Source organism: Esox lucius, chromosome 16, assembly GCF_011004845.1.
Source record: "Esox lucius isolate fEsoLuc1 chromosome 16, fEsoLuc1.pri, whole genome shotgun sequence".
NCBI lineage: Eukaryota > Metazoa > Chordata > Actinopteri > Esociformes > Esocidae > Esox > Esox lucius.
Window position 1 is genome coordinate 34274585 of NC_047584.1, and position 27460 is coordinate 34302044.

Below are 27460 nucleotides of genomic sequence, written 5' to 3' on the forward strand. Positions count from 1 at the left end.
ACAAACAGCGTGTGTGCGTGTGTGAGTGAGAGAACCACTTTGCCAGGGGGTGTTCTAGGATTTCAAGACGCAGGGCTTGCCACCCCACCCCCCCAACCCCCAGCAAAATACATAATTTTGGTGCATTTTTAGGACAGAGATTGAAATATTAGACCGTTGAAAGATTACAAAATATTTAGTTTGACATTTTTTCCCACCACTAGGGTAACAATGCAAATTAATATATTCAGTTATTTTATTTTCAGTAAACTATTTTTTAAAGACAAAAATAGAATATAGTATATGTAGGTAACTTGCTTTTCAACCTGCTACACCACCAGGGCTGATTACAGTAGCTGGGTCTTAGTCTTGATCATTTAAGACAGTGGTTCCGAACTCTGGTCCTCCAGTACCTCAACAGTCCACATTTTCATTGTATCCCTGGACAAGCAAAGCTGATTGTCAAACAACTCTCAACAAATTATCAGGCTCTCATTGACTTGAATTGGGTGTGCTTGTCCTGGGCTACAACAAAAATGTGTGCTTTTGAGGAACACAAGGACCGAACTTGGGAACCACTGACATACAGTACCAGTCAAAGGTTTGGACACACCTACTGATTCAAGGGTATTTCTTTATTTTCACAATTTGCCACATCATAGAATAATAGTGAAGACATCAAAACTATAAAACCATTTATACAATTAAAATAAACAGAAATGGAATTTCCTTTTGCATAAAAATGTGGTGCACAACTACCTTGGCCATTACATAAAATTGCTAGAGGCCCTCAGGAGAAAGATAATTGATACCCATGAGTCTGGGAGGGGTTACAAGAACATTTCCAACAATTATTTTATTTATTTAAATTTTATTTAACCTTTATTGAACCAGGTAAGCCGATTGAGAATACATTTTAATTTACAACGGCGACCTGGCCAAGCTAAAGCATAAAACGTGCTGGACAACATAATTAGATTAGATACATAAAATATAAACATACAAAATACAATAAAGAGTCTACATACAAAACAGATCGAATAAAGAGTCAATATACAGTTTGTGCAAGGTGCAAGTGACAATATACAAATACAGTAGAGAGTCTATATAAAATTAAAAATACATTCTTTCAATGTGTGATGGATCATCTACAAATGGAGTAAGTTCCAGACCGCTGGCAATGTACAGGGATCATACGGGCCAGAGGTCATACAGGACAAGGGTCAAACAGGACAGGGGTCAAACAGGATAGGGGTCAAACAGGACAGGGGTCAAACAGGACAGGGGTCAAACAGGACGGGGGTCAAACAGGACAGGGGTCAAACAGGACAGGGGTCAAATTCAGCACAACTGCAATCTGAAAGATCCTCATAGAAGTGTTTAAGAACCCCAGGGTAACATCAATGGATCTATAGGCCTCTTTTTGTGTTGAGTCAACTGTCAGAAAGAGACTACTCATACAGTACTTGGCCTACATCAGATGTCAGGAAGGTAGAAGCCTCTGCTCTTAAAAAGAATATCAAGAAACAGCTGACTGTTGCCAGACAACACCTGAGTGAAGACCAGCCTCTATGACCACTGACGTCGTTGCCCTGCGCTCTGGCCGTGATGCCCCGAAAATCAGTGTATGCCCTACGGCCACCATGGCCTTTGTGGCCCTGCTCCTGTCAAAATCTCATGGTCAGCAGTTGGTTTGTAAGTATGTTTGTAGTTTGCAACTGAGAACAATCACAAGAACACATGCAGGTAAGCAAGCTAGCTAGTTATAGATAAATAGATAGCTGACTTACTTAGTGCTTAACTGAATCGCATCTCTGTTTTGAAAGGTGCGTTCATGAGCAACGGGGAAAGTTCTGACCTCAGAGTGGGAGAATATACCTCAATGCTTTTTGAGAGCTCCGAGAAGTAACATTTGTGGAGAAAGAAAACAAAAATGACTCAAATAAGTCACTATATTTAGGTCCTACTCATTAGTGCTGGTGATTGTGATGTTAAAAGATACTTTGCGGTTTACTTTTGGGTAACTGAGGTAATGTTAGCCTTCTGGCTAGCTAGACTTAACATAACTTAACTGTCAATATATTTCTAGTATTAAAACATGATCATTTAACTTTTTATCTGGAAAAACCGAATCAGATATAATTAGCTATTATTCAAAGTGTGATATTAAAAAGGTGAATAATGTATGCTTTATTCTTTTCAGCAATTCAAGTTGTATTTTTGTAAGCTCCAAATTCCCTTATTTCACTCAATGGCCTTTTGGCTCTGGCATGTGGCCTTTGTGCCCTTAAAATTTTTGTGACACCGAAGGCCAAATGGCCTTAGAATTACGAAATTCCAAGCCTGGTAAAGACCACAACGTGCTCTGGACATATGAGTCAAAGTTTTCTGGCCACAATGCCAGACGCCATGTTTGCTGAAAATTCCACACTGCCTGAACAAAACAACCTCATTTGACCCATAAAGGAAGACTTGGCATCAAGGTTTGGGGCTTTACCGAACTGCTTCAACATAACACAGTTGACTGGAGCCCCATAAAACACGCACCACTGCAACCTCTACGCATCAGTTGGCTGGCCCTCATTACATATTCAGCGCTTAACTCACTGGTACCAACTCATTTAGAAGTCCTTGCTAGGTAAAGCCCCTCTATACCTAAGCTACGATTTACAAAAATAACTCAAACTTGAAACTCTTGTTCCCCTCACTGCCTTCAAAGCACGTCTGTCTGAGCTCTTGCCCGATTACTTTATGTGTTTACTCTCTTCTATCATTCACGTACTGTTTTGCACACCTTTACTCTATTTTCTCTGTTATTCCCCCCATTGCATAGTGGCACACATTTTACCTGCAATGCTGTCATATTTGTTTTATGCTATTTCGCACTATTCCATTTACTCAGGTATGCTTAAATACTCAAGTGTTATTCCCCCTACAATAACTGCTATGCAATCTTTGCATACTTGATTAATTTACCTTGCACAAACTGTATAGACTCTTTACTACATTCAGTTTTTCTATATAGACTCTATTGTATTTGTATTTTGTCATTGCCATACCACTTAGATATCATCTTGCACTAACAGTATTTTGACTCTTTATTCGATCTTTTTTATATGGAGACTCTTTATTGTATTTTGTATGTTTATATTTGATGTATCTAATGTAATTATGTTGTCCAGCACGTTTTATGCTTTATCTTGGCCAGTTCGCTGTTGCAAATTAGAATATATTCTCAATCAGCTTACCTGGTTAAATAAAGGTTTAATAAAAATTTAAAAAAGCATTAATGTAAATAATAGTGGGGGAAAAATCCTCCCCATTCATGTAAGAGACTGTTAGACAGTTAGAAGAAATGGCTACATGAATTAATTTCAGGTAAAGGGGCAACGCTAGCTGTTGACGCTACAGCTGTACTCATTTTTACTGCACTATGAAATTGCATTTCTCTAGATTTTTCTATGAATAAATGATTGCAAAGTATCATCTTTCAGGGTTAAATGAAATCAGTTGACATTTACCTGTCAGCAGTGGGGAAGGTTACATTAGCAGGGGAAGCCTGTGGACACATCAGATGTTGCTGGATCGTTTCTAAATGGCAGTTAACTAGCATCTTGCAAAGTGTTAGCAGCATCGCTATTTGTCTCTTTATAGCCACCGTCCGCTGGTCCGCTGGGCCTGAATTGGGGAAGTTCATTTCAGGTCTCCCCTGTCAGGTTCTCAGATGGGTCTCCCCTGTCAGGTTCTCGGACGGGTCTCTCCTGGTCTCCCCTGTCAGGTTCTCAGACGGGTCTCTCCTGGTCTCCCCTGTCAGGTTCTCAGACGGGTCTCTCCTGGTCTCCCCTGTCAGGTTCTCGGACGGGTCTCTCCTGGTCTCCCCTGTCAGGTTCTCAGACGGGTCTCTCCTGGTCTCCCCTGTCAGGTTCTCGGACGGGTCTCTCCTGGTCTCCCCTGTCAGGTTCTCGGACGGGTCTCTCCTGGTCTCCCCTGTCAGGTTCTCAGACGGGTCTCTCCTGGTCTCCCCTGTCAGGTTCTCAGACGGGTCTCTCCTGGTCTCCCCTGTCAGGTTCTCGGACGGGTCTCTCCTGGTCTCCCCTGTCAGGTTCTCAGACGGGTCTCTCCTGGTCTCCCCTGTCAGGTTCTCAGACGGGTCTCTCCTGGTCTCCCCTGTCAGGTTCTCAGACGGGTCTCTCCTGGTCTCCCCTGTCAGGTTCTCGGACGGGTCTCTCCTGGTCTCCCCTGTCAGGTTCTCAGACGGGTCTCTCCTGGTCTCCCCTGTCAGGTTCTCGGACGGGTCTCTCCTGGTCTCCCCTGTCAGGTTCTCAGATGGGTCTCTCCTGGTCTCCCCTGTCAGGTTCTTGGATGGGTTTCCCCTGGTCTCCCCTGTCAGGTTCTCGGACGGTTACATGAGAGGGCTGAGTTACCTCTAGTTGGCGATGCCCCAACAGTAAAAACATCCCTCACTGTATATAAAGGAGAAAGTCATGCACGCAATTTTGCAATGTCAACATAAAATAACAATTAAAACTGGACCATCAAAAGTACTGGAGCTGAAGCCCCTGAAGCCCGGGCCTCATGACGAGGGGTGAGACAGGGATGCAGCTTCTCTCAGGGCCGGGGGGTGAGACAGGGATGCAGCTTCTCTCAGGGCCGGGGGGTGAGACAGGGATGCAGCTTCTCTCAGGGCCGGGGGGTGAGACAGGGATGCAGCTTCTCTCAGGGCCGGGGGGTGAGACAGGGATGCAGCTTCTCTCAGGGCCGGGGGGTGAGACAGGGATGCAGCTTCTCTCAGGGCCGGGGGGTGAGACAGGGATGCAGCTTCTCTCAGGGCCGGGGGGTGAGACAGGGATGCAGCTTCCCTCAGGGCCGGGGGGTGAGACAGGGATGCAGCTTCTCTCCATTTAGTTTAAAATAATGAGTTGTAGAACTAGATATTTTTTGTTTTGGATCAAGTCTAGTTGCCTGCAGAGTGTAAAGCCTAAATATTTCAATTTCATTGAATGTATGTTTTTTTTAGGTTGACCCAAATGAGATTTGGTAACAAAATCTCAAAAAAAACAATAAAAAAAACTTTGCTGCAAGAAGTATGTTTTTATATCTTCTGTTCTCCATGCACACATTGATTGCATAATTAATACATGTCATTTTCCTAACCCAACCCAACATTTTATCGGTTGGATTTATCGCACCCTTTACAGAGATGCTTGTTTTAGTTGCTGTAGTTTCTTAAGCAGTTCACTACTCATTCAGTGTGTTGAGGGTGATAACGTGACATTAGTTGGCCACTCTCTGAGCTGGAGTCCAGTTGGCAATATTTAGAACCCAACTGCTCTAGCCTTTTGGGCCTCCTCTCCCCTATTAGTTGGGGTTTTTCCTAGTAGTGGACCACTTTTGCCTAGAACCAGGCCTTTTAGAACCGCATGTTCACTGTGAGTACCATGTATTTACATTATGTGAACAGTGTGAAGTAATTAATCACAAACTAGGTGAAAGCTACAGGATTGTTAATAGGTGAGTGCAACAACTATGTCTCTGTCAATAACAAACACACTCATGTGTGGTTGTCACTCACCTACATGTATAAATGCATGTTGGGATATATGCAAATTAAACCTTAAGGAATCAACACTAATAAATACACTTAAAAAGCTACAGGTTAAACCCAATTGATTGATTAACATTTGGGTTTACTGGTAAAATATAAGTGTGAATCATTACCTTCTTTTTTTTAGGTTTGATTATTATTTTCAGTGTAAATCAACACCTAACAAACTGCTAAGCTGTTTTCAAGTAATAAATGGTTCATCCACCTTGACAAACATCAGCTGTTATGTTCTTAAAACACCTACTGCCCCTGCCCACACCCACACGCAAAACTATCATGGACAGTGCTGAACAGCGATCCGCAGTAGGGACTGGGACGCACAACCCAGGACAAATATTAGCCTGTGAATCGCTGGTCAGCAAGACTTAAGGGGAGCAGATGTCTGAACGAATAAGGCTGCACCTTAGTTCCCTCTGCCATCACAAGCCTTATTAATACATGGCATTATATTTGTTGTCTTCTTTATTAATTACACTGAAATTGTGTGCCGGAGTAAGTGTTTATGTGGTCAGATGCATGGCCGTGCCTCCCTCAGGTTGTCCCAGGTCCAATGGGGTTCTGGTGGGTAACGTTCTCTCTTATGTAGGCCCCACAGCCTCCGTCCTCCATGGTGACACCAAGCAGGTGGATGAGAGAAATCATCTAAACAGTCATTCAGTCAGGCTTCACTGACATGTAGATGAACCAGGAGTGGGGAGAAAGATGGGAAGTCCCCAATGAGGAAATCCCCCCCACCGAATCACAAAAAGGCCTCATTATTTCTCAGTTAGTGGAGCGGTTCTTTGCAGACTAGGGCTAACGCAGAACCCACTTGTCCATGAGAGCATGCCTAAAGGGATTACATTTTATACCACAAAGAAAATGTGTGTTAACCTATTAGACAGGGAAGAGCTAATGAGTACTGCTCATTTCTGAATGTTTATTTGACTTTGACAATATAAACCTGTGTTTTCCATGTCAATGGAGGCCCTTTGAAATGATCTGCAAGACAGAGGGTCTATTCCCACCTAGCCTGGAAGGAAGCTGGTTTCGTGAGTCCTGTTAATGCTTCCTTCCTTCCTCCCATGAGCTTCATATGAGGTTTGTCTTCAGTCCCGGGTCAGGGTTGTTCTCCCTCTTTCTGTCTGAAAGGCACCTTGCGACAACGCTGGGTCATGGCAGTGGTCCAATAACGACTCTGGTTTCTCTTCTAGAACCCTGTGTGTAGCTAAAACACGCCACTGCACACTTTCTCGCTCCTACCATTTTGACACACACACCATGACACGCATTCTTCCGAACACATTTCACCACTTCCAGGCTGCATTATTTAACTCTTTACATAGGCTCTCACGAGATCTACTACAAGTGACTTGGTGGCAGCACGCGCAGACACGCCCACTCAGACACGCCCACTCAGACACGCCCACTCAGACACGCCCACTCAGACACGCCCACTCAGACACGCCCACTCAGACACGCCCACTCAGACACGCCCACTCAGACACGCCCACTCAGACACGCCCACTCAGACACGCGTTCAACTGTCTCCAGCTGAAGCATGTGGTGATGGAGGTGACGGTGTGGCTGATAATTCTTCCCCTGGGACCGGTAGAATTGGTGCCTTTTTTGTTTAGTTAACAAGTCAATCGTCTCCCTAGTTGGGGAGGTGTACTTACATTTCTGGAACACATTTCATTAATAAAAAATCTGGTTTACCAAATATGGAAACAAGGAGGAGTAGAATAATTCATATTAATTATTTTTTTATCTCACACAGACATCGTTGTACTTTTCTGTCTCCAAATATATTGACAAAGTTAAAAGACAAAGTGACAGCAGAATCAAACACCTCCTGTTTGTTTATAAGTAATAATAAGACATCCTCCTACTGTGATTGTAGGTCATTTGGGGCCTCCTACAAGTATGTGTAGGTGAAGTTTTCCTTGGGACATCAACTCACTCCGTATCCCTAATTTCCAACGCATTCGCAATAGCAGCTGGATTTTCGTGGACAGCAGAAAAATTCCCATCTGCTTTCAAATACAAAAAACAGAGTTGAACTTAAGGTGAAGCAATAATCATCCTCCACACGTGACCACAGACCAGCATGAACCCATTGAAATGTGGTATCATTCTCCGTCGGCGTGGCTGTGGGCTGGGTGTGGCTGTGGGCGTGGCTGTGGGCTGGGCATGGCTGTGGGCTCTGCATGGCTGTGGGCTGGGCGTGGCTGATTCAGGAACGATCCACATCCTCTTACGGATGCTCAGTCCTGTCACCCTGCCAATCACTGTGCGGCTCTAGATGTCAGCCAATGACACTGGGTCTATGGTCAGCCAATGACAGGGCGGTGACGGCGGATGACAGGCTGTCCCGCGGCAGCCACTAGATCAAAGAGACAGGCGGCTGTCTGAAAGAGTGAGTGTGAGAGAAACAACCAGCATAGGAATGTGTGTGAGTGTGTGTATACACTCACATATTTTAAGAGTGTGTGTTCAAATCTGCTTCTAGCAAAATGTGAAAACCACCTTTCACATTCCAGTCAAAAGCATCAATACAAAAATATATATATATATATATACATATATATATATGTATACAGTACATTCTCTTTTATAAATACAGAATAACAGTATATCAAAGTTAAACCTCTGGTCAGACCACAGTATTACATAGATAACACATGTAAACATAAAAATACAAAAAACGAAGAACCAACAAGAGTAGCAAAATCAGTAACACAGAAAATAACAAATATGATATAAAGTTTAAATGTTTAAATACCACAAGTAAAAGTTTGCTCTTAAATATCCCAGCAACCCCTGGGACAGACACCCCCTCCTCCACCATAGAACAAGGAGGCTTTACTGTTGACCAGAGATCGAGGAGCCACAAACACTGATCTCAGCATTGTACTGCGGAGGAATCTGCTAACACAACATTCAAACTAAAAGGAGCCTTAAAAATAACATTTTACATTTTAGTATTTCAGCAGACACTACCGTCCAGAAGGACTTACAGTGTAAACTGTCTCTCTCAGGGACAGAGCAACATATTTTTTAGATTGTTGGCTCAGGGATTCAGTCATCTTTTGATTAGTGGACAGATGTAGAAACCAGAAGGCTAGCAGACGCAATAAACACAAACTAATAGCCTGAACACATTTACCTGGGTACACGTCAATAGTATTAACTGTTGTCTTCTCTGAATAAGACCAGAACATTTTGCTTTCCCTGATCATGTTTTTTCAGATGGGAAAACGGAGGGTAAGGCCAACAGGCCCCTAAAGGCTGGACAGATGCTAGCCTGGTGCCATTAAGGGGTGTTGGCTCTTCATTCAGCAGTCTAACTCAGACTACGATTGAACAATTCTGGGCATCTCAATTTATTTTTAGAACCCCTGGTTTCAGAATTCAGGGAATCAGAAAATTCCTCCAACCAGGATTTTCAGAAAACCTGGGAATTTATAAAAAGATTCCAGATTTCTGCAAGTCTAGTTGGGAATAAAGCAGAGCAACCCTACCTGGGGCTAAAACAGAACAGGCCTACCTGGGGCTAAAGCAGAACAGGCCTAGCTGGGGCTAAAGCAGAACAACCCTACCTGGGGCTAAAGCAGAACAACCCTACCTGGGGCTAAAGCAGAACAGGCCTAGCTGGGGCTAAAGCAGAGCAACCCTACCTGGGGCTAAAGCAGAACAGGCCTAGCTGGCATGAAAGCAGAGCAACCTTAGCCTGGACTAAAGCAGAGCAAGCCTAGCTTGGACCAAAGCAGAGCAAATCTAGCTGGGATTAAAGCAGAGCAAGCCTAGCTTGGACTAAAACAGAGCAAGTCTAACTGGGACTAAAGCAGAGCAAATCTAGCTGGGACTAAAGCAGAGCAAATCTATCTGGGACTAAAGCACAACAAATTTAGCTGGGACTAAAGCAGAACAAGCCTAGCTGGGAATAAAGCAGAACAAGCCTAGCTGGGAATAAAGCAGAACAAGCCTAGCTGGGAATAAAGCAGAACAAGCCTAGCTGGGACTAAAGCAGAACAAGCCTTGTACCCAGGCTAATGTGTAGCATCAGGATGAAGGCTGTTCAAAGCTCCAGAGCTTCACTTGTTTTCGATGCAGTGTAAGTCAGATGTATGTGTGTTGGAGGATATTAAATAGTAAAGGATGTGGATTAATAATGGATCCTGACAGCTCATCTCCGGCATCTGCTTGGCTGGCTCAGTGTCCCCCCCACCCCCCACCCCCCCAGCTCACAGAAAGCCCCTTCATCGCTCCTTTTCTCCCTCCGTATCTATATAAATCTATTCATTTTTTATTATTTTTGTCTCTACGTCTCTCTCTCTCTCTCCTTCCATCCCTCTCAGTGCCTCTCTCTCCCTCTGTCTGTCTTTTTCTTAGGGTCCCCTGTCTTTCAGGGTCATGTCCGGGGAGAAGAAGAGGACATTGGTGTCATCGTCGTCATCGTCACTGATGAGGTCAGCCTGTGTGTATCGCACCGCCCCAGGACGGTACTCCCCGATACGCGTCCTGTCACACAGCCGAGACCGCAGCGCCAACTGGAATCACACACACAGAAACACACAGAGTTACACACACACACACACACACACACACACTTGGCAGAGCATAGCTGTGTGCTGACTGTAGTGCCAAAGGCAGTTGAGACGCGTGGTTAGAAAACAGATCAATATCACAGACAGTGCGAGACGGGGAGACGGGGACAGGAGGGGGAGGAGGGGGAGGCTTAAAGGGAGGGAAAGCAAAAAAGTATGAAATACGAAGGGGGAAAGAGAGACAGTAAGGTGAGAGAGAGAGAGCACGGTGAGAGCGAGACAGTAGGATGAGAGAGAGCGACAGCAGGGTGAAAGAGAGAGACAGTAGGGTGAGAGAGAGAGAGTAGGATGACAGAGAGCGACAGTAGGGTGGGAGTAAGACAGTAGGGTGGGAGTAAGACAGTAGGGTGAGAGAGAGCGACAGTATGGTAAGAGAGTGAGACAGTAGGTGGGAGTCAAACAGTAGGGTGAGAGAGTGAGACAGGAGGGTGAGAGAGTGAGACAGGAGGGTGAGGGAGTGAGACAATAGGGTGGGAGTGAGACAGTAGGGTGGGAGTGAGACAGTATGGTAAGAGAGTGAGACAGTAGGGTGGGAGTGAGACAGTATGGTGAGAGAGTGAGACAGTAGGGTGAGAGACAGTATGGTGAGAGAGTGAGACAGTAAGGTGAGAGACAGTATGGTGAGAGAGTGAGACAGGAGGGTGGGAGTGAGACAGTAGGGTGGGAGTGAAACAGTAGGGTGAGAGAGTGTGACAGTAGGGTGAGAGACAGTATGGTGAGAGAGTGAGACAGGAGGGTGGGAGTGAGACAGTAGGGTGGGAGACAGTATGGTGAGAGAGTGAGACAGGAGGGTGGGAGTGAGACAGTAGGGTGGGAGCGAGACAGGAGGGTGAGAGCGAGACAGGAGGTTGAGAGCGAGACAGGAGGGTGAGAGCGAGACAGTAGGGTGGGAGAGGGAAATTGTGGTTGAGGATGTTTCTATGTTGTCACGGATTCACCGGCCTCCACCCAATCTCACCTAATGTGTGTGGGAGTCGCATGTCATGATGAATAACAACCTCCTGTTAGTCATGAAAAACACACACACACAAACACACACACACACACAACTCCCTGTTACTCAAACACAGAACACATGTCTCTCTCACTCACAAATACTGACACACTCACACACTCCGCAGAAGACCACAACTCTGCTGACATTTAGGTTAAAGGTCACATCCTCCCACTCCCCCTACGTCTTCAGCAGAAGCCCTGTGCTTGTTAACCCCCCCATCTTGTGATCTAATCATATAAGCCTTGTGTGTGTGACCCTGGTGTTACATTGTATATGGGGTCCAGTAGTTCCCACTATTTTTTTTCCCAAACCTAACATTCTTCCACACAAGGTTGTTTTATGTGGTACACGCCGATAGATGCAGACCGGTATGTAGAGGGAGACCGGTATGTAGAGGGAGACCGGTATGTAGAGGGGGACCGGTAAGTAGAGGGGGACCGGTAAGTAGAGGGAGACAGGTATGTAGAGGGGGACCGGTAAGTAGAGGGGGACCGGTAAGTAGAGGGAGACAGGTATGTAGAGGGAGACAGGTATGTAGAGGGGGACCGGTAAGTAGAGGGAGACCGGTATGTAGAGGGAGACCGGTATGTAGAGGGAGAAAGGTATGTAGAGGGAGACCGGTATGTAGAGGGAGAAAGGTATGTAGAGGGAGACCGGTATGTAGAGGGAGAAAGGTATGTAGAGGGAGACCGGTATGTAGAGGGAGAAAGGTATGTAGAGGGGGACCGGTATGTAGAGGGGGACCGGTAAGTAGAGGGGGACCGGCAAGTAGAGGGAGACCGGTATGTAGAGGGAGAACAGTATGTAGAGGGAGACCGGTATGTAGAGGGAGAACAGTATGTAGAGGGAGACCGGCAGGCAGAGGGAGACCGGCAGGCAGAGGGAGACCGGCAGGTAGAGGGAGACCGGTAAGTAGAGGGAGACCGGGAGGCAGAAGGAGACCGGGAGGCAGAGGGAGACCGGGAGGCAGAGAGAGACCGGGAGGCAGAGGGAGACCGGGAGGCAGAGGGAGACCGGGAGGCAGAGGGAGACTGATAGGTTTATGTACATATTTGTTAAATGTCATCTAAATTAAAATGTTGTCCCGAAAACTCCTGTTAGTGTAAATAGGCCTTTACTGCTCTCATTCATTTCACAAACAGACGTTTTCCTCCACTTCACTTACACTTTAACGTCTGTAAAAACATGATATACTGACGTGAAAATGGGAGATCAGACTTTATAAGCACCTTGAAAGAGGACAGCATGATTATTTTACAACACACACAAACACACAGTGTGTAAATGGAAGGGAGAGGAGAAGAGGGAGAGCCTGGATGTGGGGGAATGAAAGGGAGAGAGTTCATTCTTATACCTGTATGCCAGTAGGACTCAGCTGGCTCCACGTTTCTCTGTCCAGCCCGAAGACGAAAGCATTGGCCAGGCCATGAAGAGGGGCGGAGAGGACGTGAAGCAGGGTGAGGGAGAAGAGAGGATCCTGGGGGTAGAATGCATTATGGAGCCTAGAGAGAAATAGGAGGAACAGAGGAGGGAGAGAGAGGAGGAACAGAGGAGAGAGGAGGAACAGAGGAGGGAGATAGAGGAGGAACAGAGGAGAGAGAGGAGGAACAGATTTACACACTGTAGACAATGCACAGAGGTCAGCGGTACAATATCCAAACAAACCACATAGAACATACACATCACCCCTCTGAGCCTGGGTCCTCTCTAGGTTTCTTCCTAAATTTTGCCATTCTTAGGGAGTTTTTACTAGCCACTGAAACACACACATCCCCTCCATCACGGACTCATAGAACACACACATCCCCTCCATCATGGACTCATAGAACACACACATCCCCTCCATCACGGACTCATAGAACACACACATCCCCTCCATCACGGACACATAGAACACACACATCCCCTCCATCACGGACACATAGAACACACACATCCCCTCCATCACGGACTCATAGAACACACACATCCCCTCCATCATGGACTCATAGAACACACGCATCACCTGCATCACTGACTCATAGAACACACACATCCCCTGTATCACGGACACATAGAACACACACATCCCCTGCATCACGGACTCATGGAACACACACATCCCCTGCATCACGGACTCATAGAACACACACATCACCTCCATCATGGACTCATAGAACACACACATCCCCTCCATCATGGACTCATAGAACACACGCATCACCTGCATCACGGACTCATAGAACACACACATCCCCTGTATCACGGACACATAGAACACACACATCCCCTCCATCACGGACTCATAGAAAACACACATCCCCTCCATCACGGACACATAGAACACACACATCCCCTCCATCACGGACTCATAGAACACACACATCCCCTCGATCACGGACTCATAGAACACACACATCCCCTCCATCACGGACTCATAGAACACACACATCCCCTCCATCACGGACTCATAGAACACACACATCCCCTCGATCACGGACTCATAGAACACACACATCCCCTGCATCACGGACTCATGGAACACACACATCCCCTGCATCACGGACTCATGGAACACACACATCCCCTGCATCACGGACTCATAGAACACACACATCACCTCCATCATGGACTCAGAACACACACATCCCCTCCATCATGGACTCCTGGCACAGAGGAATCATGTAACCACCTTATCTGCTTAATGGTAGCTAGCAAGATGGAGTTCACAGAGCTTATTTTAATTTGACATTTAAAGGTGGCTATTTTGCATCCCTTCTAGTTTTACCCTGAACACTTTGGTTAAAAATTGGGAAATTGTGTCACGTTTGCCTTGTGATTTGTTGGGAGCGTCTGCCTGAATAAGACCCACCCTGGATATCAGAACGTTTCTTATCAACGTTGCCAAATGATTCTGTCACTGACATCGTACCTAGTCACTGTTGCTAAGGGTGGAGTTTTTGAGAATACATGCAGAATGCTGACAACAACGTTACATATAGATCACAGTAAAAGAGACAGACAGAAGTTCAGGGGGGAGGAGGGGGGAGGAGGAGAGAGTAGTTCAGGGTAGAGGAGTTTACGGGGGGAGAGGAGTTCACGGGGGGAGAGGAGTTCACGGGGGGAGAGGAGTTCACGGGGGGAGAGGAGTTCAGGGGGGAGAGGAGTTCAGGGAGGAGAGGAGTTCAGGGGGGAGAGGAGTTCAGGGGGGAGAGGAGTTCAGGGGGGAGAGGAGTTCCCCGTGGCAGAATACCTGACTACTGTAATGGACCCAAAATGAAGACAGACCTTGGCTGTGTACAGACTCAGTGACCATGACCTGGCTGCGTACAGACTCAGTGACCATGACCTGGCTGTGTACAGACTCAGTGACCATGACCTGGCTGTGTACAGACTCAGTGACCATGACCTGGCTGTGTACAGACTCAGTGACCATGACCTGGCTGCGTACAGACTCAGTGACCATGACCTGGCTGTGTACAGACTCAGTGACCATGACCTGGCTGTGTACAGACTCAGTGACCATGACCTGGCTGTGTACAGACTCAGTGACCATGACCTGGCTGCGTACAGACTCAGTGACCATGACCTGGCTGCGTACAGACTCAGTGACCATGACCTGGCTGCATACAGACTCAGTGACCATGACCTGGCTGCGTACAGACTCAGTGACCATGACCTGGCTGCGTACAGACTCAGTGACCATGACCTGGCTGCGTACAGACTCAGTGACCATGACCTGGCTGTGTACAGACTCAGTGACCATGACCTGGCTGTGTACAGACTCAGTGACCATGACCTGGCTGTGTACAGACTCAGTGACCATGACCTGGCTGTGTACAGACTCAGTGACCATGACCTGGCTGAACGAGAAGACACACTGCCCACAAAATGAGGTGGAAACAGAGTTGGACTTCCTGACCTCCTGCCAAATATCCAATCACATCACAGACACACATTGTTCTCTGATCAGACAGACCCACAAATATTTCTAAATTAAATCAATCATTGAGAAACTCCCCATGGCTGTGTTTCATTAAACACAGCAATGTCCAATCACAGCAGCACGATTTGTGACCTGTTGCCATGAGGAAATGACAACCAGTGGAACACAACTAACATTGTGAACATCAATATTAGTGTCTAAATACATTTTTAATTGTCCTTCGTAATTATTTTCACATAAATGTACATATGATATATTACAGCCTATGATATAACATTCAAAATACCATCATCCTTTTTAAAACACATGTAATGTGTACTTCAACTGCAGATTTGTTCATTTTATTTTTGTGTTCACTTTTGTTAATTATTATAGCTTTTTAATTTTCCACTTGTTTTGGCAAATGCTTCCAATGCCAATAAACCCTCAAGAAGAAATGTAAGTGAGGCAGAAGGAGAACAATGGAGAGAGAATGCGAAGCATGACAGAGAGATAGAGCAACGCTAAGAAAACGGGATGACAGATAGAGCCACACAGAGAAAGCAGGGGATGACAGAGAGATAGAGCAACGCTAAGAAAACGGGATGACAGATAGAGCCACACAGAGAAAGCAGGGGATGACAGAGAGATAGAGCCACACAGAGAAAGCAGGGGATGACAGAAAGATAGAGCCACACAGAGAAAGCAGGGGATGATAGAGTCAGAGCCACACAGAGAAAGCAGGGGGTGGGTGATGGCAGTCTCACAGCAGGGGGACACCCTCCCTCTCTACACTTCCTGATTCAAAAGGGGCTTTATTGGCATTGCAAAATACGTTCACATCGCCAAAACTAAAGATTTCCAAATAGAGACACACGTTTTGTCCAGATGTGATAGAAAAGGAATGCTTGCATTATCGCGACTGTCACCAGACACACTTGGCGGAGACAGTTGTGATAATACAAGCAAGTCCTGTTTTGACTGCACAGCTCTCATCCATTTCTCCGCTCATATTTTCTTACTAAAAGTGTGCATCGACGTAGGCAATTTCAGTTTAGTATTATTTGAGAACGCTATGTAACTAGTTGGGCGAGGAACCCTCTGAATAATCTACCGCGGTATAATCCAATGAAAGATTAAGCGATCAAAAATATATGTAGCTTGTGATCACTTTGATTAAAAAAGATTATCATGTTCACTTGCAAATACTGTGTTGAAATAACACAACAACAACGCCAATGACCTATTACTTGACAAACAAACATCGGTAGAAATAACTGTAATCAACACCGGGCAGAGGATAACACAAGAGATTTGCCAGGTCATAGAGAAAGATATGATGCCAATAAATTGTTATTTGCGGTTAATGAATTAGGTGGAACTGGGATGTAGCATTCCATTACGAGGTACAGTCACCGGGAGCATAGAAAGGTGCTACTGGGATAAGTAACTTTCTGTGGAATATTCTACCACCGCTGGATGGAAACCCACCAGACTGATGTAAGGTCGCCTAAATGAAGATTCCCCGGCAATACATTTGCATCGCTGCGACCTCAGAACCATCCAAGCAGGTGTTTTTAGCTGCTGCACTAAACGTACCACAAATGCGCACGCGACTCGCCCCTGAACATTTTTGAAAATAAAAATCAGATCAGCTTGCCGTAGTTCAGTAATCCAAAGACACTTAATTTGAAATTGTTGTTTTTCCTGGACCGTTTGTTTATATTTGATATGGTTGTACAAACTATTCATGGTAGGCCAGTGGCGGAGCTTAGCTGTCTCTCCCATTGGTGCAAACCTTTGCCGCGGAGGCCCCCCCTACCACCACCACCACCATCACAAAAATCTTGCTACCTGATTTCCCAACTAAAAGATAGGCAGATAATACAAATATTTAATAATATTCTCCCAAAAATGTACGCACGTTTCACGTGCCATAATAGAAGTTTGTTATTAGACAACAACAAAACCTACCTGCAGTTAGAAAGCCTCACTGCTTGCTGCTTTTGCACCTGGATCATAACTGTAATCACTTTTTGCTATAAGCTGCGATGCTGCTCCTGTCATTGTAACGTCAGTCCTATCAATTTTCTCTTGCATCAGCTGCTCAAAAACTTTACTAAAAACGTTTCTCAAGGGCACATATCATTATATAAAATGTTCAGACATATCTACGTTCCATTTATAAGTTTTGTTACTTAATTTTCCACTGTTCAGATCCTTAGCAAAAATGTCCACGCTGATACACTAGCTTTTGTCACCCTGTGTGACAGGGCATAGTGATAGTGCCCAGGGGTTTACACCAGGCTACATCTGTATCACAGCCCGTCTAGGTGGCCACCAGGCTACATCTGTATCACAACCCGTCTAGGTGGCCACCAGGCTACATCTGTATCACAACCCGTCTAGGTGGCCACCAGGCTACATCTGTATCACAGCCCGTCTAGGTGGCCACCAGGCTACATCTGTATCACAGCCCGTCTAGGTGGCCACCAGGCTACATCTGTATCACAGCCCGTCTAGGTGGCCACCAGGCTACATCTGTATCACAGCCCGTCTAGGTGGCCACCAGGCTACATCTGTATCACAGCCCGTCTAGGTGGCCACCAGGCTACATCTGTATCACAGCCCGTCTAGGTGGCCACCAGGCTACATCTGTATCACAGCCCGTCTAGGTGGCCACCAGGCTACATCTGTATCACAACCCGTCTAGGTGGCCACCAGGCTACATCTGTATCACAGCCCGTCTAGGTGGCCACCAGGCTACATCTGTATCACAACCCGTCTAGGTGGCCACCAGGCTACATCTGTATCACAGCCCGTCTAGGTGGCCACCAGGCTACATCTGTATCACAGCCCGTCTAGGTGGCCACCAGGCTACATCTGTATCACAGCCCGTCTAGGTGGCCACCAGGCTACATCTGTATCACAGCCCGTCTAGGTGGCCACCAGGCTACATCTGTATCACAGCCCGTCTAGGTGGCCACCAGGCTACATCTGTATCACAACCCGTCTAGGTGGCCACCAGGCTACATCTGTATCACAGCCCGTCTAGGTGGCCACCAGGCTACATCTGTATCACAGCCCGTCTAGGTGGCCACCAGGCTACATCTGTATCACAGCCTGTCTAGGTGGCCACCAGGCTACATCTGTATCACAGCCCGTCTAGGTGGCCACCAGGCTACATCTGTATCACAACCCGTCTAGGTGGCCACCAGGCTACATCTGTATCACAGCCTGTCTAGGTGGCCACCAGGCTACATCTGTATCACAACCCGTCTAGGTGGCCACCAGGCTACATCTGTATCACAGCCCGTCTAGGTGGCCACCAGGCTACATCTGTATCACAGCCCGTCTAGGTGGCCACCAGGCTACATCTGTATCACAGCCCGTCTAGGTGGCCACCAGGCTACATCTGTATCACAGGCTGATCAGGAGTAACACACGGAGCCTGATATTCGTGGAGCTGAAAAAGTCTGCTGCATGCAACAGTCAAATGGACAGCAGCACCTCTAGACAAACAAACACACACACACACACCATACTTACACACACACACTCGTCATACTTCCACACACAGCCTTAGGAGTAAAGAGGGCAAGTGGAGGGCAAGAGAGGAATGTGTGTTTGTGTGTGTGTGTGTGTGTGTCGGGGGGGGGGTGTGTGTGGCAGAGGGGGGCCTTGTTCAGGTCATCTGTAAATCAGAGAAGTGTGACCTCAGTGTTCAGACACGACACAGAAACAGGAGACTGGTTCCATGGTGTGTGAGTGTTTGTAGAGGGGCTATTTCTAGCATCACATTTTTTCCCTTGCCGCCACACAGAAAAGCGATCGGCGTCCGGGAAACGAGAGCTGGCAGCCTGCAATCATCTGCCTGCCACACACACACACACACACACACAAAACCTCACAGTGCCGAGCAACAAGCGCCATGGCAACCGAACAGCCGCAATAAGAGGAAAAGAGCCTTTCCCTTCAGCATCAGAGAGGAGGAGGGGGGGATGAAAGGAAAGGGGCTAGTAGAAAGAAATTAGTGTCAGAGAAATGGAGGGAGACTGAGAGATAGGGAAAGAGAGGGAGGAGCGATCAAGAGAGAGAGAGAGGTGAAGAAAGTGTGTGTATAGGTGTGTGTTTGTGTGAGCACACAACAAAAAGGTGAGAATGTGTGTAAGAGACTAAAGGGAAAGACCACAGAGGGTGTCACAGAACAGAGAGAGGAAAGAAGAGAGAGAGAATGATGGAAAGAGACAGAGAGAAGATAGAGAAGGAGGGAGGGAGGGAGGGAGGTAGGGGAGGGAGAGGAGGGAGGGGAGGGGGGGGGGGAGAGGAGGGAGAGGGGGAGGGGGACAGACTATTTCTCCTGTATTAAATGTCTAATAAAAGATGAATGAGATGGTGGACAGGAGCACCTAGCCACAGGCAATGTCTAGCTGGTGTGTGTGGTCTGAAAAAGCCTGGCTGGTGTGTGTGGTATGAAAAAGCCTGGTTGGTGTGTGTGGTATAAAGGCTGGTTAGTGTGTGTGGTATAAAGCCTGACTGGTGTTTGTGGTATGAAAAAGCCTGGTTGGTGTGTGTGGTATAAAGCCTGGCTGGTGTTTGTGGTATGAAAAAGCCTGGTTGGTGTGTGTGGTATAAAGGCTGGTTAGTGTGTGTGGTATAAAGCCTGGCTGGTGTTTGTGGTATGAAGAAGCCTGGTTGCTGTGAGTGGTATAAAGGCTGGTTAGTGTATGTGGTATAAAGCCTGGTTGGTGTGTGTGGTATAAAGGCTGGTTAGTGTGTGTGGTATAAAGCCTGGCTGGTGTGTGTGTTATACAGGTGCTGGTCATAAAATTAGAATATCATCAAAAAGTTGATTTATTTCAGTAATTCCATTCAAAAGGTGAAACTTGTATAATGTATACATTCATTCCACACAGACTGATATATTTAAAGTGTTTATATCTTTTAATTTTGATGATTATAACTGACAACTAATGAAAACCCCAAATTCAGTATCTCAGAAAATTAGAATATTGTGGAAAGATTCAATATTGAAGACACCTGGTGCCACACTCTAATCAGCTAATTAACCCAAAACACCTGCAAAGGCCTTTAAATGGTCTCTCAGTCTAGTTCTGTAGGCAACACAATCATGGGTAAGACTGCTGACTTGACAGCTGTCCAAAAGACGACCATTGACACCTTGCACAAGGAGGGCAAGACACAAAAGGTTAGCTAAAGAGGCTGACTGTTCACAGAGCTCTGTGTCCAAGCACATTAATAGAGAGGCGAAGGGAAGGAAAAGATGTGGTAGAAAAAAGTGTGCAAGCAATAGGGATGACCGCACCCTGGAGAGGATTGTGAAACAAAACCCATTCAAAAATGTGGGGGAGATTCACAAAGCGTGGACTGCAGCTGGAGTCAGTGCTTCAAGAACCACCACGCACAGACGTATGCAAGACATGGGTTTCAGCTGTCGCATTCCTTGTGTCAAGCCACTCTTGAACAAGACACACCGTCAGAAGCGTCTCACCAGGGCTAAAGACAAAAAGGACTGGACTGCTGCTGAGTTATGTTCTCTGATGAACATTTTGCAGTTCCTTTGGAAATCAAGGTCCCAGAGTCTGGAGGAAGAGAGGAGAGGCACAGTGTAAAGTTTCCACAGTCAGTGATGGTTTGGGGTGCCATGTCATCTGCTGGTGTTGGTCCACTGTGTTTTCTGAGGTCCAAGGTAAATGCAGCCATCTACCAGGAAGTTTTAGAGCACTTCATGCTTCCTGCTGCTGACCAACTTTATGGAGATGCAGATTTCCTTTTCCAACAGGACTTGGCACCTGCACACAGTGCCAAAGCTACCAGTACCTGGTTTAAGGAACATGGTATCCCTGTTCTTAATTGGCCAGCAAACTCACCTGACATTAACCCTATAGAAAATCTATGGGGTATTGTGAAGAGGAAGATGCGATATGTCAGACCCAACAATGCAGAAGAGCTGAAGGCCACTATCAGAGCAACCTGGGCTCTCATAACACCTGATCAGTGCCACAGACTGATGGACTCCATGCCACGTCGCATTGCTGCAGTAATTCAGGCAAAAGGAGCCCCAACTAAGTATTGAGCTCTGTACATGCTCATACTTTTCATATTCATACTTTTCAGCAGGCCAACATTTCTATAAATCATTCTTTTGTATTGGTCTTACGTAATATTCTAATTTTCAGAGATACTGAATTTGGGATTTTCATTAGTTGTCATTTATAATCATCACAATAAAAAGAAACAAACATTTGAAATATATCAGTATGTGTGTAATGAATGAATATAATATACAAGTTTCACTTTTTGAATGGAATTACTGAAATAAATCAACTTTTTGATGATATTCTAATTTTATGACCAGCACCTGTAAAGCCTGGCTGGTGTGTGTGTGTGGTATACATCCTGGCTGGTGTGTGGGGTATAAAGCCTGGCTGGTGTGTGTGGTATAAAGCCCGGTTGGTGTGTGTGTTATGAAGCCTGGCTGGTGTGTGTGGTATAAAGCCTGGTTGGTGTGTGTGGTATAAAGCCTGGCCGGTGTGTGTGGTATAAAGCCTGGTTGGTGTGTGTGGTATAAAGCCTGGTTGGTGTGTGTGGTATAAAGCCTGGCTGGTGTGTGTGGTATAAAGCCTGGCTGGTGTGTGTGGTATAAAGCCTGGCTGGTGTGTGTGGTATAAAGCCTGGCTGGTGTGTGTGGTATAAAGCCTGGCTGGTGTGTGTGGTATAAAGCCTGGTTGGTGTGTGTGGTATAAAGCCTGGCTGGTGTGTGTGGTATAAAGCCTGGCTGGTGTGTGTGGTATAAAGCCTGGCTGGTGTGTGTGGTATAAAGCCTGGCTGGTGTGTGTGTGTTATGAAGCCAGGCTGGTGTGTGTGGTATAAAGCCTGGTTGGTGTGTGTGGTATAAAGCCTGGCTGGTGTGTGTGGTATAAAGCCTGGCTGGTGTGTGTGGTATAAAGCCTGGTTGGTGTGTGTGGTATAAAGCCTGGCTGGTGTGTGTGGTATAAAGCCTGGCTGGTGTGTGTGGTATAAAGCCTGGCTGGTGTGTGTGGTATAAAGCCTGGCTGGTGTGTGTGGTATAAAGCCTGGTTGGTGTGTGTGGTATAAAGCCTGGCTGGTGTGTGTGGTATAAAGCCTGGCTGGTGTGTGTGGTATAAAGCCTGGCTGGTGTGTGTGTGTTATGAAGCCAGGCTGGTGTGTGTGGTATAAAGCCTGGTTGGTGTGTGTGGTATAAAGCCTGGCTGGTGTGTGTGGTATAAAGCCTGGTTGGTGTGTGTGGTATAAAGCCTGGCTGGTGTGTGTGTTATGAAGCCAGGCTGGTGTGTGTGTTATGAAGCCAGGCTGGTGTGTGTGGTATAAAGCCTGGCTGGTGTGTGTGTTATGAAGCCAGGCTGGTGTGTGTGTTATGAAGCCTGGCTGGTGTGTGTGGTATAAAGCCAGGCTGGTGTGTGTGTTATGAAGCCTGGCTGGTGTGTGTGGTATAAAGCCTGGTTGGTGTGTGTGGTATAAAGCCTGGTTGGTGTGTGTGGTATAAAGCCTGGCTGGTGTGTGTGGTATAAAGCCTGGTTGGTGTGTGTGGTATAAAGCCTGGTTGGTGTGTGTGGTATAAAGCCTGGTTGGTGTGTGTGGTATAAAGCCTGGTTGGTGTGTGTGGTATAAAGCCTGGTTGGTGTGTGTGGTATAAAGCCAGGCTGGTGTGTGTGGTATAAAGCCTGGTTGGTGTGTGTGGTATAAAGCCTGGCTGGTGTGTGTGGTATAAAGCCTGGTTGGTGTGTGTGGTATAAAGCCTGGTTGGTGTGTGTGGTATAAAGCCTGGTTGGTGTGTGTGGTATAAAGCCTGGCTGGTGTGTGTGGTATAAAGCCTGGCTGGTGTGTGTGGTATAAAGCCTGGTTGGTGTGTGTGGTATAAAGCCTGGCTGGTGTGTGTGTTATGAAGCCAGGCTGGTGTGTGTGTTATGAAGCCAGGCTGGTGTGTGTGGTATAAAGCCTGGCTGGTGTGTGTGTTATGAAGCCAGGCTGGTGTGTGTGTTATGAAGCCTGGCTGGTGTGTGTGGTATAAAGCCTGGTTGGTGTGTGTGGTATAAAGCCTGGTTGGTGTGTGTGGTATAAAGCCTGGCTGGTGTGTGTGGTATAAAGCCTGGTTGGTGTGTGTGGTATAAAGCCTGGTTGGTGTGTGTGGTATAAAGCCTGGTTGGTGTGTGTGGTATAAAGCCTGGCTGGTGTGTGTGGTATAAAGCCTGGTTGGTGTGTGTGGTATAAAGCCTGGCTGGTGTGTGTGGTATAAAGCCTGGTTGGTGTGTGTGGTATAAAGCCTGGTTGGTGTGTGTGGTATAAAGCCTGGTTGGTGTGTGTGGTATAAAGCCTGGCTGGTGTGTGTGGTATAAAGCCTGGTTGGTGTGTGTGGTATAAAGCCTGGCTGGTGTGTGTGGTATAAAGCCTGGTTGGTGTGTGTGGTATAAAGCCTGGCTGGTGTGTGTGGTATAAAGCCTGGTTGGTGTGTGTGGTATAAAGCCTGGTTGGTGTGTGTGGTATAAAGCCTGGTTGGTGTATGTGGTATAAAGCCTGGCTGGTGTGTGTGGTATAAAGCCTGGTTGGTGTGTGTGGTATAAAGCCTGGTTGGTGTGTGTGGTATAAAGCCTGGCTGGTGTGTGTGGTATAAAGCCTGGTTGGTGTGTGTGGTATAAAGCCTGGCTGGTGTGTGTGGTATAAAGCCTGGTTGGTGTGTGTGGTATAAAGCCTGGCTGGTGTGTGTGGTATAAAGCCTGGTTGGTGTGTATGGTATAAAGCCTGGCTGGTGTGTGTGGTATAAAGCCTGGTTGGTGTGTGTGGTATAAAGCCTGGCTGGTGTGTGTGGTATAAAGCCAGGCTGGTGTGTGTGGTATAAAGCCAGGCTGGTGTGTGTGGTATAAAGCCTGGTTGGTGTGTGTGGTATAAAGCCTGGTTGGTGTGTGTGGTATAAAGCCTGGCTGGTGTGTGTGGTATAAAGCCTGGCTGGTGTGTGTGGTATAAAGCCTGGCTGGTGTGTGTGTTATGAAGCCAGGCTGGTGTGTGTGGTATAAAGCCTGGCTGGTGTGTGTGGTATAAAGCCTGGTTGGTGTGTGTGGTATAAAGCCTGGTTGGTGTGGTTTGGGATATATGAGCAATACCTCAGCACACAGAGGAGTGTGACTGTTTGTTTGCAGCCGGTCAAACACTGTCTCTCACCATCTGTGAGCCGATCGTCAATCATCAGAAGACACACAATGCTACCCATCGCCGTACTCTCTGCCTCCCTCCCTGCCTCCTCCCCCTTCTCTACAGTTCCCCCTCCCTCCCTTCTCTCTTCCCCTCCCTTCCTTATATCTTCCCCACATTATCTCCCCTTATATCATTTAATTCCCTCTCTCTTTAAAATGTATATATTTATATATGAAGCCGCCAACCAGGCATTATATTTGATATACAAATATTGCAACAATTTAAGAATAGTGATTCTTAATGTAAAATTGCAAAGAGTTTTGGGATTTCATCACCTACGGTTCATATTATCATTAAAGGATTCAGAGAATCCAGAGAAATCTCTGTATGCAAGGGACAAGGCCTATATATAAATATATAAACAAGGTCCAGAAACACTGCCACCTTCTCTGGGCCTGAGCTCATTTAAGATGGACTGAGGTGAAGTGGAAAACTGTCCTGTGGTTTGACGAATCAAAATGTGATTTTTTTTTGGGAATCATGGACGCCGCATCCTCCGGGCTAGAGAGGAAAGTGACCATCCAGCTTGTTATCAGCACACAGTTCAAACCCAGCATCCATAATGGTATGGGGGTGCAATAGTGCACATGGCATGGGTGACTTGCAAAACTGTAAAGGCACCATTAATGCTGAACAGTATATACAGGTTTTGGAGCAACATATGCTGCCACCAAGACAAAAAAATTTTCAGGGAAGGCCTTGCCTATTTCAGAAAGACAATGCCCAACCACATTCTGCAAGTAATACAACAGCATGGCTCTGTAGTATAAGAGTCAGGGTGCTAAAATGGCCTGCCTGCAGTCAAGACCTGTCACCCATTGAAAACATTTGGCACATTATGAAAGGAAAAATATGACTAAGGAGACCCTGAACTGCTGAGCAGCTGAAATCTGATATCAGGCAAGAATGGGAAAACAGTCCCATTCCACAGAGGATGTTCGGATAATGTAGGAAGTGACTGACATGTTTGATAAGAAAACAAATATTTACACATTGCTATATTAGCTGAACACTGTTCCTGGATTATTTGAAGGATGACTCTACAAAAACTGTTACATCCCAAACATTGTTGGATAACAGAACAGCAATATTCTCCTAAAGAACTCAACGTTGGTGTCATTTCTGCAGAACCATATGTATTTGTTGATTCTAGAACACATACCTGAATGATCCTTAAAAAGAAAGGATGTATTAGACTTTTTTGCCTTGGTATAGAAATGCTATGCATCAGTCAGTCTGGCTGAAGAGCCCAGGCTTAAGCCTACACATACAACTGAATCAGCAGTCTTTCAATGACAGGTCAATCAGGGAAGAAGTCCTTAACTTTTAGTAAATGGCAAACACACACTCCAAAACACTCACATCAAACAACATCCAAATAACCAACCATGGTTTGGATTCAGTCATGGCCACTTCACCTCCTAACAAGCAAGTTTGCCAAGGTCAAATCAGAGGTCAAACTAAGTAAATCAGTGAGTTCAGTTGTCCTTTAATTGCATGCATCCTGCATTGAGGTAACCAGAATTCCTCACACTGACCAGGGAGGCTAATACCAAACTTGGCAGAGCTGCAGGCTTTAAAGGCCCAGAAAGGTCAAAGTGACGGATGTGACGATATTCCAACCCCTCCACAAATTCGGTCTGTATCGCAGGTTGGCCGGTAGGAAACCATAAATCACCTTGAATCCCATTTGAACTATGAAAAAACACTCAGGAGAATCTGCAGCAATGTTGGAAGAAAAAAAAGGGTTTTGACAAAACACAAATGTAACATTTTGGCCAAAAGACAGAATGGTTACCCAACACAGAGAACCAGAAAACACCATCCCTACTGTGAAGCATGGTGGTGGCAGAATCATGTTATAGAACACCATCCCTACTGTGAAGCATGGTGGTGGCAGCATCATGTTATAGAACACCATCCCTACTGTGAAGCATGGTGGTGGCAGCATCATGTTATAGAACATCCCTACTGTGAAGCATGGTGGTGGCAGCATCATGTTATAGAACATCCCGACTGTGAAGCATGGTGGTGGCAGCATCATGTTATAGAACATCCCTACTGTGAAGCATGGTGGTGGCAGCATCATGTTATAGAACACCATCCCTACTGTGAAGCATGGTGGTGGCAGCATCATGTTATAGAACACCATCCCTACTGTGAAGCATGGTGGTGGCAGCATCATGTTATAGAACACCATCCCTACTGTGAAGCATGGTGGTGGCAGCATCATGTTATAGAACACCATCCCTACTGTGAAGCATGGTGGTGGCAGCATCATGTTATAGAACACCATCCCTACTGTGAAGCATGGTGGTGGCAGCATCATGTTATGGGGATGCTTATAATCGTCAGGGATAGAAGGGAAAATGAATGGGGATATTCAACCATCTCCACTTCACTAGGACATTCACGGCAACTCATAAGTCAGGCTGACCCATCCCCCAGTAACTCTCTCAGACTCATTCTACAGCATGCCATGCAGGTACATCTACAGTATCTCTCTCTGTTTTCTCCTCCCTCTCTCCCCATACCCCACCCTCCGCCAGTCTCTCTGTCTGTCTACCCCTTCTCTCCTTGCTCTTTTTCCAGTCTGTTCACACACACACACACACACCCACGCACACACACACACCCACACACACACACACACCCACACACACACACACACACACACACACCCACACACCCACTTTTCTATTCACTATCTCACTTAATCTCTGTCCCCTTCACTGTCTCTCTCTTCTCCTTTGCTCTCACACTCCATCTCCCTTTATCTCTCCCCTTCACTCCATCTCTCTTTATCTCTCCCCTTCACTCTCTCTCTCTAAGTGTTCATTCAATCTCTCTTTCTTTATCTCCTTTTTCCTGAGCCTTGTTGAAACATCCTGTCTAAACTCCTCCAAAGCCAAATGAGTTGGGAAGTAGTGTGTGTGCGTGTGCGTGCGTGTGCGTGCGTGCGCCTTTACGTTGCACCCTGAGACATAATCTCCTTTGATCAGGGTTCATGATTGGGTCAACACGCATGAAAACACACACACGCACGCACGCAGGCACACACACGCGAAGACACACACACACATGCTCACAGGATTAGTGTAACGAACGCTCACGAATGGAATAAAATACAAAGAGAC

General features: G+C 46.3%; 1 protein-coding gene and 1 long non-coding RNA gene across 3 annotated transcripts in view; both read right to left on the minus strand.

Annotated features, from left to right (window-relative positions):
* Positions 1-3691: 3691 nt before the first annotated feature.
* On the minus strand, positions 3692-6193 carry LOC117592821 (processed variable antigen-like). The gene is made up of 2 exons (XM_034286785.1): positions 6178-6193; positions 3692-4362 (listed from the first exon to the last, which is right to left on the minus strand). The coding sequence occupies exons 1-2, from the start codon at positions 6191-6193 to the stop codon at positions 3692-3694; spliced, it is 687 nt and encodes a 228-aa protein (XP_034142676.1).
* Positions 6194-9848: 3655 nt separating this feature from the next.
* si:dkey-100n23.5 overlaps positions 9849-27460 on the minus strand; it is a 62455-nt gene continuing 44843 nt past the window's right edge. The window contains exons 12-14 of one of the 2 annotated variants that reach the window (XR_003777186.2): positions 12525-12672; positions 11132-11174; positions 9993-10116 (exon numbers count right to left, since the gene is read on the minus strand). This is a non-coding gene — a long non-coding RNA (cyclic AMP receptor-like protein A). Of the gene's footprint in view, positions 10117-11131; positions 11175-12524; positions 12673-27460 lie in introns of both variants that reach the window. The other variant, XR_003777185.2, reaches the window with a different exon arrangement.